Source organism: Balaenoptera physalus (assembly GCF_965194825.1).
Source record: "Balaenoptera physalus genome assembly, chromosome: 5".
Lineage (NCBI taxonomy): Eukaryota > Metazoa > Chordata > Mammalia > Artiodactyla > Balaenopteridae > Balaenoptera > Balaenoptera physalus.
The window spans coordinates 18,120,530-18,136,010 of NC_138884.1; the positions used below are offsets into that span (position 1 = coordinate 18,120,530).

The following is a 15,481-nucleotide window of genomic DNA, read 5'->3' on the forward strand; positions in this document are numbered from 1 at the left end:
TGGCTATTATTAAGAATTATATTTAAATAGGTTATTTTTTTCTAATTCTTAAAAAGAATTAGAAAAAAAAAGTCATTAAACACTTCCAGTGAACTATACTGAACATAAGAAGATTAAAAAAAAGATAATATAAAAACATAAAAACAAATGTTTAAGTTATATAATTGCCATTTTTTTGTTTGTTTAGACATTACTATGATTTAAACATGCATATAACATCTCAGTTCACTGTCAAATGCTGACTTCATTGATTTTTTTGCACAAAATTCAACAAATGAACTTATTTTCAAAACCTCAAATAGTTTTATGGATAAAAAATTTGTATTTGGGATATCAAAAGGGTCACATATCATTTAGGTCTGTGTTTTCCCAAAAAGAAACCTACGAGCTCATCTTTCCATTCAAAATACCCAAGTATTTCCATTTTTATACCATATCAAATCCACAATAATTATGACTCAATCAATAAACAAAAAGTAGAAAAAAACAAAAAAAGTAGAAAATATCAACTACCAGAAGGAACCAAGACAAGTCCAAATAAAAGATACAGTGAAGTCAGCAAAACCAAAGAGCAAATTACGGAAATGATGAAATATCTGATGCAGTTAGGAATGCAATCTATATGCATACATTCCTACTAGCAAAAGTGAAAATACAAACAGAAGAAAAGAAGAAACAAGGGAAATAACAAAGATCAAAGAGAAAGTAACATTTAAAAAAGAGGAGGAGAGGGAATTCCCTGGCAGGTCCAGTGGTTAGGACTCCATGCTTTCACTGGCGTGGGTCCGGGTTCAACCCCTGGTGGGGGAACTAAGATCCCGCAAGCCGTGCAGTGTGACCAAAAAAATAAAAAATAAAAAATAAAGTCAGGCAGACACTTATTTAAAAAAAAAAAATAGGAGGAGAATGGGAGTGGGACAGGGCTGGAGAAGTAAAAAGGACTGTCAGGAAAAAACTATCAAGCAAAATCAGAGCAATAGAATTAGACAGAGTGCTGGTCATGCCTGAGGTACTTAGACGTGTAGTGGAATGGATGGAAAACAATCATCACAGAACCACGTACCCTAAAAAGGATTAATTTTGCTTAATGTTAATTAAACCTCAATAAAACTGACAGGCAGGCAGGCAGACAGATAGGAAAGCAAACCAGCCAAACTGGAAGAAGAAAAAGATAAGAGTAAAATACTAACAAAAGCATTATCTCAAGGGGATGAGTAGAGTTAGAGCATTTGACAGACTTTGTTTTACTTGGATGACAAAGATTAAATTTAGATCCCATTAAGCTGTATACACATGTTAAACTTCTAGTGTAACTACTAAAAAAATTAAAATACATGGCATATCTCCCATATTAGGACAGTGAAAAAATGAAAAGGACAATAGAATAGGGTATAAATTCCCAAAAACAAGGGCCATGTTTTATTCTTTTTATTCTTAGTTACTAAGTTTAGTACTAAGACACCACAAGAATTCAAACAATGTTTGTTCAATGAATGAATAGTAGTAGGGGAGTTTAAGTAAGAGCCTAAGCTACATCCACTGCTGGTATACAGATGTGTCTGAATCTGTCCAGCAAATTAATTGGATAGGTAATCACTGTGGGACTTCCTGCTAGAAAACTCATCCTATGAGAGAGAAAGGATCAGGCAGATAAACTGGAACCTGTTAAAAATTAAATCATGAAAAGCAGTGATAGATTCTGAGAACAACATGATGTCTGTTACTCAGTTTTGCCTTCCATGGACTCATGTCTAAGACCTTAGTGCAAGAGTAGGAGAAAATAAAGACAGAAAGAATTATTTTACAAGAAATGTATTTCCTAGTTAGACTTCATAAATATTACCTTCAACCTAATGTTATGGCTCTTATACTGAGAATGCCTTCTAAATCCATCATGTAGTCAAAAGAATGGACACCAGAGCCAGGAACAAGATGCAGAATCCTGGGTCACCTTCTTTTATATTTTCTCTGATCTTTTCTCTATCTTGTAATTAAAGACAGTATATTTTAGTACTTAGATACATGGGCTGTATAACCGAAAAGGCCTCAGTCAATATCAAGCTCTGCCACTTAATAGCTACATAATATTAAATACATTATTTATTCTCTCTGACCCTTTCATTTTTCACTGCTAAAATAGGCATAACAATGGTTAACTACACAGACACTTGTGAAGATAAATGAATTAATACATGTAAAACAGGTAGCACAGGATCTGGCAGACAGAAAAGCAATAGTTTTCATATAGGTTACTCTAAAATATCATATTTCTTGAAGTTTTTCATACTGATTTTTCCTTTCATAATAGCATAACCTAGTCTAAATTATTAGAATATTTATAGTCAAAAACTACAGTAAAGATATACTATTTTTTTACTTACTGGGTTATATCATACTGTCCAGGACCAGGCCCTGACTTTATAGGTAACTCTAGTCTTCCCAAAGAGTTGCCAAAATGTATCCCCTTGTATTTCAAAGTTACATTGGAAAAATCCTCAAAAAAAAAAAAAAAAGTGAAGATGAGAGACAATTTAAATAAATCATGAAACAATGTTTAACTTTACTTAAGTCTAAAGCGAGGGTAGCCTTAGTCAAGGAGTTCCCACTGGTAAATGCTAGACTCTTCCTTGATACATCTCAAGAGTATCACTCTGTGCCCCATCCCACTCCTAAGTCAACTAGGATTCCCAGAAAAGAGCCTCTAGTTTAGCATATCCTCAACCAATATGAACAACTTTGCTCTTGGCAGTACACTCGACAATCTAAAATCTTAAGGGCAATGAAAATTAGCTCCTCATCATTTAAAAAGGGGAGGAAGGGCAGAATTGCATGATTTAGGGAATGGGAAAGCCTAACAAAAATGACTTAATTAAATAGAAATTAATTTTAAGAAATTAAAATTCAAACATCACCAACAGATACTAGATAACTTCTAATTACCTGGTAAGTGCAGAAGATATTCATGTAAAATTTTCATAGAGTAACAAATATATAACAAAAATTAAACACTACCCCCAAATCATTTCATAGTTAATGTTTGAGGTCAGGATCAGTACTTTAATGCCAAAGAAGTCATTTGTGACAAGAGAAATCAACAATCATCTTCCTTCACAGTCATACAATAAGCATGACTCACTAAAGAGTTCACTTTAGAGAAGTTAAAACACCTGCTTTCATTAGAAACTAATAAAGGAATAAAGTATGAAACACAAACAGTAGCCTCTCATAGGAATTCTTGTGTTGACCTAATAACATTCTAAATTGAGCAATCATTTAAGAAATTTATAAAATCTTACTTTTTTAACTGATAGTAAAAGGTAACTCTAGTCTATTTCACTTACTTTTAATTCATATTTGTAAAAATATAGCTTAAAAATAGGCATGGATTATTAAACCAATTAACATATACATTGAATAAAATCCCAGTAACATAAACTGATAGTTTAACTGCATAAAACAGCATGTCAGTTGTTCTAGGTGACCATTCCTATTCTTGAATAGTGGAACCAATCTCTCTCAATTACCATTATAAACAATATTAATGAAATAAATAGCAATTAAATGATTAGAAAGCATAATTCCAGTTCAGATTGGTGAATCAAACCCACATCTGCCCCCCTCTCCTACCAGAATCTCAGAAGAGTATAAAATAGATGTAAATTATTAGTACTAGAAACTAAGAGAGGGTATCATTCACATTCCACTTCAAGGAATTTCTGGAAAATATAGCACAGCAGAGACTAGAACCGGAAAAAGACCTCACTGCACGTGAAAAGAACCTCAGCTGAACCCTATTAACATCCCCAGAAGGACAGAAACTAGAGGTAAGGATGGACTCATGGGTAGTGAGTAGGGAGCAATTCTCAAAACTACTAATAACCTTAGAGATTTATTTGCACCAGTGCCATTACATGAAGTGATGAAAGAATGCTAAAACCCACTCCAGTCTTGCCATGGATGGTTGGAAATAAATTGGAAGCACTGCCACTGTCTCCTAACAAGGACAAACTTCCTAGTTAGAGAGGCACCACTCTAGAAAGCTTTGGGATGGCACAACAAAATCCAAAAATAAGCTGGTACAGCACTAAAATTCCCTACTATGTGAAAACATCTTTTACTTCCTAGAACTTAACACTAACAGCTAGCCCTCAAATATTATAAAATACAAACACAATAAAACTAAACTTTCCCTTTTATACCACCTGACCTTAAAGAATTAAACAGGGGCCAACACAATCTCTGACAGAACTTTGACGTTTGCATGAAGTGAAATGGGACCTTTGCTGATTCTTTTATCATAGATGGCAATCTCAAAGAGAAGTTGAATTACAGTTTTTCTAAAGGTTTCTCCTGCTTCAATTTTAGTAAATCTCCTTGTTTGTTCCTTGCTTGGGTGATGGAGGATGTTGGAGCTGAGGGTACAGAAACAAGGAGTTACTAGCTATGTCCAAATCAGATTCAGACATATTTTGGAACGTCTAGTGAATAGAGCAAATCAACCAGAAGGTGAACGCAAAAACTATTCCTATGGGAAGCAGCTAAACATGGTAACCCACACCCAGTTAGAAAATCTTACTGTCAAAAGAGTGGCAATGCTAACTACTGAGTATTTTCTGTTGACTGAATTTGCCTTCTAACAGACAATCCCCCACTGGATTTATGCCTGTATTCTGTAGAGTGCAAAAGGGCTATGATAAAAATCTAAAAGACATTTCATTAAAACACTGGTAAAAATCAGGCTACTTTTAGACCATTCTATGTAATAGAGTATAAAACAAAGAGAGAAGAGCATTATCCCCCCAGCTTCACCTCAGCTCATCGTGCAGCTTTCGCTCTGATGGAGTATATGGGTGGAAATGCCCAGCAGAGAGCACCATCTGGCAAGAGACTGAACTGCCTGGGGGAACAGAAGCTGTCTCAGTGGAAACAGACTTATTCAGAAGCATGCTTGAGACAGCCCTCTAGAAGCCCCTGTGAAGGGGAACTTTGCAGAAGGCTGGAGGTCTACCACATCAACAGGAGGAGACTACATACATATATTTGAGTTACTAACATAATTGTGACTCTCTGTAGTACCCACATCCAATAAAGCCTGGGAAAACTTGTTACATAAATAAAAAGCATTAATCCTTATTCCCACCAGGAATATTTCCAGCACTGTTAAGTGGTCTTAATGTGCTTAGCTTATTGATATGCAGATTCCTTCTAATGAACTACAACACAAAGAGCAGAGAGGTATTTCCCCTCTTCACTAATCAGCTTTAACACACTATGAAGCTATAACACTATAAAGCACCAAATCAAAGTAAGACACTGATATTATTATTATTGTTGTTACTGTTATAAATAGGTTGTCTAGTTGACACATGATCCCCAAGCCCAGACCCTTGTCAGTCCTAGGAGGAACAGAGCTATGAATAAAAACTGAAAGGGCTATCCTACCAATCTCTCTAATGCATAGGGTATACACTGCTTTAGCACTTCTGAGTGTAACACAAAAGGAAATAAGGCAGTCAGATCATCCAAAGGCTTTGGGTCTGGGGGTGCAGAGACAAACACCATAACAACTAGCAGAACAGCACAGAAAAACAGCACAGACTGACATGTCCAGCTGAGCAGCAGATGGTAGTAGAGGAGTCCTGGAAGAAACCATGGCATCCACTAGAGTAGATGAAAAGCAGCCCATTCCTTTGGGTCAATGGCAACTCTGAAGATTGCTGCACCCCACAGAGCTTCAGGAAAGGAAAGAATGATCAGCCATGCAACATTGTTTTGCTAAGGTAAGTGTTCTAGACCATCTTTCAAATGAAATTACTTAATAGAGGCATGGATTTTAAAAGTACATACACAGTTTTGATGGCAGAAAGAGAAAATTTCTTCACTCATACTTTATTTTTACTTAGAAATGAAACAAAGTTTCATAATTGTGAAGATTTTAGGCACAGTAAGTAATGAAATAAATGTAGAACCCTCTTCTTATATAATAAATATAGCCATGTTAGATATGCCAGATATTTTCTATATTTCAGGCAGGAGCATATCTAATATATTGATTTACTATAGCCTATAGATTTGTAAAAATAAAATCAGTATTTGAAAACAGAGCATTTTGACAAATCATCTTTAACATTATATTTTTATACCCTAAAAAGTATAAGTTACAGTTTTATAGTAATTCTTCTACACAGCATTTCAGGAGAAATTATGTCCAAGTAGAATTATGTCTAAGAAGCTTTCCTGAGGTTAATTATTGTGATTTTGCAGGTCAACTGTTTAACAATTCTTAAGGTAATGCAGCAGAAGGAAAGACTATGCACACACACCATTCAAGACACCAGCAAAATCCTTTTCCTGTGTATACGCTGAAATTCATTTCATTTAAACCATGTGAACTACTTAACTCACTAACCTCTACAGTTCTCAGGTAAATGTTCAATTGGAAATTTAATTTAAAAGACTTTTAAAAATACAGATAGAAAATAAACAACAAATTGATGTACTCAACTCTAAAGCACACTCTCCTTATGTCAAGAAATGTTGACAACAGATGTAGAGAACAAACGTATGGACACCAAGGGGGGAAAGCAGGGTCAGCTGGGGTGGTGGTGGTGGGATGAACTGGGAGATTGGGATTGACATATATACACCAATATGTATAAAATAGATAACTAATAAGAACCTGCTGTGTAAAATTCAAAAAATGAAAATAAATTAAAAGGATGTGATATTAAAAACAAACAAACAAACAAGAAGTGTTGACAATACCATCTTCAAGGTCATCGTCAGCTTGGAAAATCATTAGCAAATAAAATATGACTTAATTGAAGCAAACTCAGCACGGAGGTGCATTATTTTAAGTGAATGATGTAATATAACTTGAAGAATTGCTAACTGCCACTTTCACTGACAATGAAATCAATGAAGAAGGGGCTATGCAACTTTCTTCTCATGTCTTTTCCATAATTAAGTGTGGAAATAGAATTTGTGAAGAATTAAAAGTCCCAAAGTGCGGCAGTTCAAAACACTAATGGACTGCATTCCAGTGCGGCAGCACACAGGTAGTTCCCAGCATGTTATCATTAGCAAATATGGCAGTGTCATAATTCCAACTGCAAACTCTGCTTGTGAAATGCACCTCTGAAAAGCAGACTTCTAATGGTTACCTGGGCTCTTCTTTTGAAAAAGAAAGAGAGAGAAGCTAAATTTTCTAATTCAAAATGTTATACAAAATAATTTATATAGAGAATTTCTCTTTACAGATTAAATATAGCTAAAAATTACCATTTGTTGGCTAGTCTTATACAACTTGTAATTTCAGAGTTGCTTCTATATTTAAGCTATATAACATACCTTCAGCAGATGTTATTTCAACAGTTCAGGGAATAATCACAATAATTACCTATCTGTTGGATTATTTTCTCAATTTTCTATTAATGTTCACATCTGGAAACTGAGCCCACATATAGTATTATCTCAAAAAGCAGCTAAAGAGATACATAGAATTATCAGAAATTTGGATAATACTTGAATTAACATTACTACAGTATCAATTTTGTAATAGTCCGTGAGGCACCTGTGTTTTTTTTTCCCCTGCAGGAAAAAACAACAAAATTAAGCCTTCAGCTACTGACCTTTGCAACCCCACTTCTAGTTTTTCTCTCAAATTCAAGATGGAGATTTCAGAAAATATCACAATTCAATTCATATTAAGCTTTGTTGAATCTTCTTGAATATTAACGACTGTCTTTAATTTATATGTAAATCTATGTTTTTACAAACATGTTTTCTTAACTTTGATCTAGATTTTTATTCTAATGAATACAAGTTGGATCGAATCAGTAATTACTAAAATAGGTCATCAAATTGGACCTATTAAAATTGTAGAATAAATTTTCTTATTGTTATTTCTCTCTTCTATGAATAGTAATGTAGCCAAAAAGAAATCAAATTTTATATGTTAAAGTAATGTTTATTCATATATGAAAAATGTTTTGCACATCTAGGGAAGCTTGGAGGCATTATTCTAGCCTTTTAATGGATGATACATTATTCTGAAACAAAGAAATAGCATATACAAAAAATATAATTTTAAAGCAAGAATAACATTTTGAGATTTAAGTTAAGAGTAACAGAGAACTGTTTAAGCTGAGACCAAGGATCAATGACTACTGTGAAAAAGAAATACTACTTCCAGTATATTAAACCAAAGTTTTTCCAGGATATTTTAGATAAGAAAACTTAGCACAAAGAGCTTAAGTGACTTGGCCAAAGACAAATAACTAGTAAGTAGCGAAGCCGAGAAATAAACACAAGCAGTCCCGTTCCATTACACTACCTTTCATAATTGTCCTTTACCTTGGACAGAATATACTGATATTAGACCATAGGACTTCCATTAATTTCAATGTAATTTTTACAGAGTTATCTCCATTGTTCTTCTGAGCATATCTTACTCAAATATCTAAGATACTGGCACTGTCTGTGGATGAAAATAATTATTTTTATATTATTAACAGGATGATAGGATAGTCAAGGCCTGGAAAACCAGGCATGGCATAGAGAGGGAGAGCAAAATACTCCTGGGATAAAATACCCTATAGCCAGAAAGAAATGGAAATTCTAAGGGTGTGAACAGGAGACATATCTATAACTTACAATATCTTTACTCTCCATTTTATCAGAGGTAAGTTGGTTATTCATAAGTTTTATAGTATGGAGCAGTCTATCAGGTCTTAAAATACCTGTATTTGAAGATTAAATGTATCATCTCTAGTGTGTTCTATAATCAATAGAAATTTAAAAAGAGGAGTTACAAACTAAAAGTAAAATACCAGCTTGTCTATTTACCTTTACCTTTGTACTTTAATTCTTTAAACAGAATGTGAGTTATTGTCTAATGAACTTTCATTTCATCCTGAGGAACTCTAGAATTTATTTTAGAGGGTGTACTACAGACAAAATCTATCAGTTTCTGGTTATCTGGGACTGTCTTAATTTTGTCTTCATTTTCAAATAGTTTTGCTGATTATAGAATTCTCAATTAGCAATCTTTTTTATTTCAGTACTTTGAATATATCACCTCACTGCCTTCCAGCCTCCATGGTTTCTGATAAGTCATCTGTTAATCTTCTTGGGGATTTCTTGTCACTTTTCTTGCTGCTTTCAAGATTTCTCAATGTCTTTGGCGTTCAACAGTTTGACTGTGATATATCTAGGTGTGCATCTCTCTGAATTTATCCTACTTGCAATTCAATGAGGTTCTGGTATGTGTAGATTGTTTTTCATCAAATTTGGGATGTTTTCAAGTTATTATTTCTTCAACTATTCTCTCTGCCCCCTTTTTCTTCTCTCCTTCTTTGACCCCCATTATGCATACATTGGTATGCTTGATGGTGTCCCCCAAGTCTCGGATGTTATGTTTATTTTTCTTCATACTTTTTTCTTTCTGTTCATCAGGTTGCATATCAATTGACTCGTCCTCAAGTTTGCTAATTCTTTCTTTTGCCAGTTCAAATCCACTAGTGAATCCCTCTAGCGAATTTTTCATTTCCATGATTGTACTTCTCAACTCCAGAATTTCTACATGGCTGTTTTTTATGATTTCTATCTTTATTGATACTGTCTGTTTGGTGAGACATTGTTTTTATATTTCCCTTTAATTATTTAGACATACCTTCCTTTCTTTACTTGAATATATTTAAAATAGTTGATCTAAAGACTTTGTCTAATAAGTCCAACATCCTGGCTTCCTCAAGAACAGTTTCTAATGATTGCTTCTTTTCCTAGGTATGGGCCATATTTTTGTTGTTGTTGTTGTTTTTGCATGTCTCATAATTTTTTGTTGAAAACTAGACATCTTAGATAATATAATGTGGCAACTCTGAAAATCAGAATCTCCCTCCTGCCCCAAAGGTTTATTGTGGGTTTTTTTGTTTAGTGATTTCTGGACTAATTCTCTAAATTCTGTATTCTCTGTCATGTGTGTCCACTAAAGTCTCGGTCTGGCTAGCTGACTGGTCAGGTAATCGTTGGACAGACGTTTTCTTAATGCTTTGAACGAGCAGGTCTCCAACCTTTGCAGAGGTGCACTGTGCATGTGTTGAGACACACCTTCAACAGTCAAGTAGGCAGTTTACAAGTCTGTCTTAGCTTTCACTTCCCAAAGGTCACATAGAGGTAAGAGCTTTGTACCTTCTCAAGTCTGGTTTTTGAAGTGACGGGTTAGCAATTCTGAAACTACGTTCAGTGTTTTACAAGATTAAGCAAATAAGTAAATATACTGAGGAAAGTGGGAACCAGGTTTCTCACTGTGGGAGAAGGGAGATCAAACACAGAAAAGGAAGCACAAGAATAAACATGTGCACTGAACTGGAATTAGAGATATCAATATAAGCTCAAAGTTTTTAATAGACAGATAAGAAAAAGTATAGATTTCTAACTTTGTCCATTGAGATGGCCTAGAAGGAATGATACCCCAAATGTACCTAGTGTACTGATCTTGTTTTGAAATATCATTCTCCACTAAATGAAGGTAGAGCTCCTTGAGGAAATGACTGATTCCAACAGCTGTGGCAGCAGAAAAAATAAGATGAACCTGCAACATTTTATTGTGCCATAAAATAAAGAAATGCTCAAAGAATGATGGAGATATGTAAAAAAGACACAACAAGCAGACTGAAAGGGCTCCCAAGGGTCAAATATTAAATAATTTTAACCTCAAAATAAATAGTGAGAGTAGTAAATTACAACCTAGTCAGTAAAACAGGAATTCATGAACCCATACTGATATAAATACATAAATGGAAAAGAATATAAAGCTGTTCTTTATAGTAAGTAAAGTGCCAACAAAAAAAATGTTAAAGAAAATATGACATTAGAAAACCACCACTTGATAAACATCACAGTAAAATTGATTCAGGCATCATCAATGGATGTTAAACTAATCGGTGAGAGTTTGATAAGGAATAGGATATCTACTGATTCTTAAAGTAACCTCTCCAAAATATTTATAAATTTTTAAAAATAGTAACTTTACAGTAGATAAAACCGAAAGACACCCCCTCAAGTTAACACCACCAACTACGGGATAAGTAAACATCCTGCGCCTTTTTATGTAATACATTGAGAAGGATGCTTCACTTCTGTAGCATTCCTGCTAAAATATATAAACTTATCCTAATCATGATAAAATATACACGAATCCAAAACTGAGACATATTCTACAAAATAAACAGCCTGTACTCTTCAAAAAGTCAAGGTTACAAAAGACAAAGAAAGACTGAAGAACTGTTCCCAATGAAAGGACTCTAAAGAGACACGACAACTAAATGCAACTTGTAATACCAGATGGGACTCTTGACCAAAACTCATTTTTAAAAGAATATCATTGAGATAATTAGCAATATTTTTTAAATATCTAGAGATTAGATAATAGGATTATATGAATGAAATTTTTCTGATTTTGATAATTACATTGTGGTTATAAAAGAGAATTCTTGTTCTTAGAAATTTTACATTAAAAGTATTTAGGAGTAAAGGAGCATCATGTCTTAAATGTACTCTGAAATTGCTTAATTAAAATAAGAATATAAATATAGAGGGGAAATGATAAAGCAAATGTGATAAAGTGTTAACTGCAGGATCTAAGTGAAAGGTATATGGGAATTATCTGTATTATTCTTGTAACTTTTCTATCAATCTGAAATTATTTCAAAATTTAAAATTACTTTTTTAAAAAAGAAACTCACTAATTGGAAACAATGAATGGATTAGATCTAATATATTGATATAGGTAAATCTAGAAAATATAACATTAAGTGAAAGAGCAAGCAACCTGCATGCCAGATGATAACATTTACTTAAATGTTTTAAATCATACAACAATACATATTGTTATTTATATGTAGTAAAGATTTACTGTTTACTTTGGCAAAGGGAAAAGAATGGAGGGAGGGAAATTGGGTAGGGTAATAATTGTAATAATATATTTATTTTAAAATATAGCTAATTTGAGTATAATAAAATTTTAATATGTGTTATATGAGATGGTGGGTACATGGTTATCTGTTTTTATGTTTGTTCAAGTATATGTGCAATTATATAAATTATAATAAAAATATTTTAGGAATAAAAACTTAACAATTCAAAGTATCTAAGACTCCAAAATACCCCAGTATACCTATTGCCAAAAACCAAATGGTTTCATAAGGTGCTTAAGCCTAAGCCCAAAGATGGAGACATGTTCAAACAATAGAGAGTATTGGGAGTAAAAGTCAAGCCAAATCCTGAAAATACCTTTTCTTTGACCAAGATGTCTCTTCAGCCTCTCCTTAAGTCTACCCTAAATTTTTGCCATTTTCCTCACTAGGATTACTTCTTCCAGATCTCATAAAAGTATAAAAATATAACAGGTTCAAAGCACTATGTACTTCAGTCTTGTAACTAAGTAAAACCAGACATATCTATATTCATGGATAAATCATACATTTCAACTGGCTGAATGAAATTTTTGCTCAACTCTGGCCAGGTTTGAAATTTAAAACCTGGATGAGATGGATCTGCCATATTATGTTTGATATTTTAATCAGAGAGAAGCTCCTTATCTTTTTTTAACAATCATTTATGAAATAAATAATGCTTATACTAACAGATTCAAATTCTTTTATAAATGAAAGGCTTTTTTTCCCCTTTCAAATTAAAGAAAAGAATATCTATGTATTGCATATGCTTATACACTGTAGCAGAGACTTTAAGTTAAACTATTTCCTCTTTTTCCTGGATACAGTTAGACTGTATTTCCCAGGCTCCTTGGCAGTTAAGTGTGTCCATGTGCCTGAAATTTAACTCCCAGGCCTAGCCTACAAAAAACCCCCACTACCAGTTCTCTGTCCTCTTTCCCCTTCTGCCAGCTGGATACAGATGACACCAAGGCCTTTGGAGATGACAGTAACATGACTGGAATAAGCCTGTGTCCCTGAATCTCTACATGGAGGAACATCTCTTGTCAACAAGAAATGTCCATATGAATGAGGAAAAAAAGAATTTCTGTTGCATTAAGCCACTGAGATTTGGGGGTCTATTTGTTACTGCAGTTAGTATTACATTAACTAGAACATGCATAATCATAAACAGTCTTCCAACTGTCAATGTGAAATGTATCATACTTACAAATTGAGGTTTATAGTATGCTGGACCTAGTGTACTGTCAAAAGCAGGTGGAAAATGTTTTGTGATGCTGCCATCCTCATTAATATGATAACCATATGACCGTCCACAAGAAGGAATTGAAGGAACATCAACACTTCTGGAAACTGTAAGTGCCCTTGACATTTTCTGTAAAAAAAAAAAAAAAATTATATTATTTACTCAAAGACAAGAAAAGGAATGAATAAACAAATATTAAAATTTACTAAAAGACAACTATTAAATATTGGCTTTATGAGTTTTATAATATAAACCAAAAATGTTTGTCTGTAAAAGTAATTTATAAGAGTGAATTCAAGTCTTACCTCATAATATAAACAAAGATTTAACCAAACTACTATTAAATAGTAACATAAACCGTAATATAAACTAAACTACTGTTAAAGCCACTTGTAGAGATAAGGAATCTCTCATCTGGCTCAGTTATTTATCTTGCTTAGTAAAGCAAGCATTAGTGATTCCAAAAACAGGCATTCCTACAGTCACATCAACAATCAGCAGTTACTTGTGGTTACTTGTGCTATGCTATCATAGTATCTGCCAGGTAAAAACAAACTTTATATTTTCTGTAACACTTTCTGGCTTCATTCCTTTCCAGCTCCTGACTTATCTTCATCTTACCGGTGCCCTGTATAAATATCCTAATTTTGCAGACCATGTAGCAAGGAAAATGTCTGATATGATGCTAAATGGAAATTTAAAATATGAAATATAAAATTGAATTTATTACTATAGCTATGTAAGTTATGTAAAATTATATGTAAGTGTATAAATTCATATACATATACGATTTGATACTGAAAAGAGCTACGCAAAAATTAACAGAATTATCAACGTTAGAGTCAGAAGTTTTAAGGTGCTTATACTTTTTTTAAAATTTCCTTTAATGGAAAACATTTTATAATTTAAGTAAAAACAGAAAGGAGTAACATATATTAGAAATACCAGTATAAAATATATCAAATAAAATACTGGCATTTAAATGATTCAGTAATCTGAAAAATTACTTATTAAGAATTTATTTATAATAGATATATTTAAAATAGATAACCAACAAGGAAAAAAATGAAGGGAAGTTCATATATTCATTAAAAAATAAAAATAAATAGAGTCTGCAACTTCTATCAAAAAAATACACTGATCCTCTGTAGGTTTTAAATAAATAAATAAATGCTAGAGTTGACTGCACACATGCCCAATATATAATTGTGTCATAAACATACTATCACTGGCAGAATTTTACTTTTTTTTATCATTAGAGACAACTATTAAGTAGTTTCAGTGCTACTTATGAGAGTGGTTACCAAATTTAAACAGGAAAGTATTGAATGGCGTCCCCTCCATTCACTACTTTCAAAAATTATTTGTATGATGTCAAGACTTTCCAAAATGTAGCCCCAACCTTAGTGAATGCTTCTTCAAGATCCAGTTTGTGATATCCCTAATTCCCTCCAAAAACTATCTACTTTGGGCTACTAGTAAAAATTTTTATTAAACGTTTATTAAAATAGCATTTCATCAACTGTTTTGTGCTGAATTCCATTCATTACTTCCCTGTTAAGGTTATAGATCCCAGGGAGCAGTGATTTGTCTTCTAAGTATTATCAGCGCCTAGCATTATGTCTGGTTCACATAGTTACTCAAAAAATGTCTGATAAACACTTTCATGAGTAAATGAACATTTACTTTGTCCACACACATGAAAGAGCTGATATTTAAGTATACTTATAAACCTTAACCTTATTGTCATTACACTGACATTATTCAACTGAGTACTTAGCCCTAAAATATATCCTCCTAAACAAACAAAGAACTGATTAAAATTTAATTAATATGAGCTATGTGAAGGTGTTATGGAAAGAGGAGAGGGAACTACGCTAAATAAACTATGGCCAAAATCTGCTAGATTATATTAATTATTTCAAAGGGGTAGGCTTTTGGTGTAAAGATTATTCTTTATATAACATCAATGTACCTTTCCAAACATATCACCTGCTAATCTCCTACACAAATTCTTCACTCCAGTCAAAATAATCTTCTCACTGTCCTCCATAAGATCCCACTTCTCTGTCTGCACTCATGTAGTCCTCCATGCCTAGAATGCATATTCCAACCCTATTCTTCAAGGCCAACCTCCTCTATAAATCCTCTACAAATTAGATTCTCTCATAACATTGGGTTGGCCGAAAAGTTCGTTCGGGTTTTTCCATAAGCTGTTACGAAATACATCTTCTTCCTTTAAATTCCTATGGCATTTAATCACATGATCATTCACTTA

At 33.3% G+C, this 15,481-nt stretch overlaps 1 protein-coding gene across 8 annotated transcripts in view; it reads right to left on the reverse strand.

Moving 5' to 3' along the window:
• The window catches only part of STPG2 (sperm tail PG-rich repeat containing 2), a gene marked incomplete at its 5' end in the record, with an annotated part of 608,527 nt that overhangs the window by 579,293 nt on the left and 13,753 nt on the right, over positions 1–15,481 (reverse strand). For all 8 annotated transcript variants that reach the window (XR_014263584.1, XM_082461761.1, XM_082461759.1 and 5 more), the window contains 2 exons: positions 2,382–2,494; positions 13,168–13,332. Coding sequence is in view for 7 of the 8 variants with exons in the window: in XM_082461761.1 (XP_082317887.1) it covers positions 2,382–2,494; positions 13,168–13,332 (278 nt within the window). The remainder of the gene's footprint in view (positions 1–2,381; positions 2,495–13,167; positions 13,333–15,481) is intronic.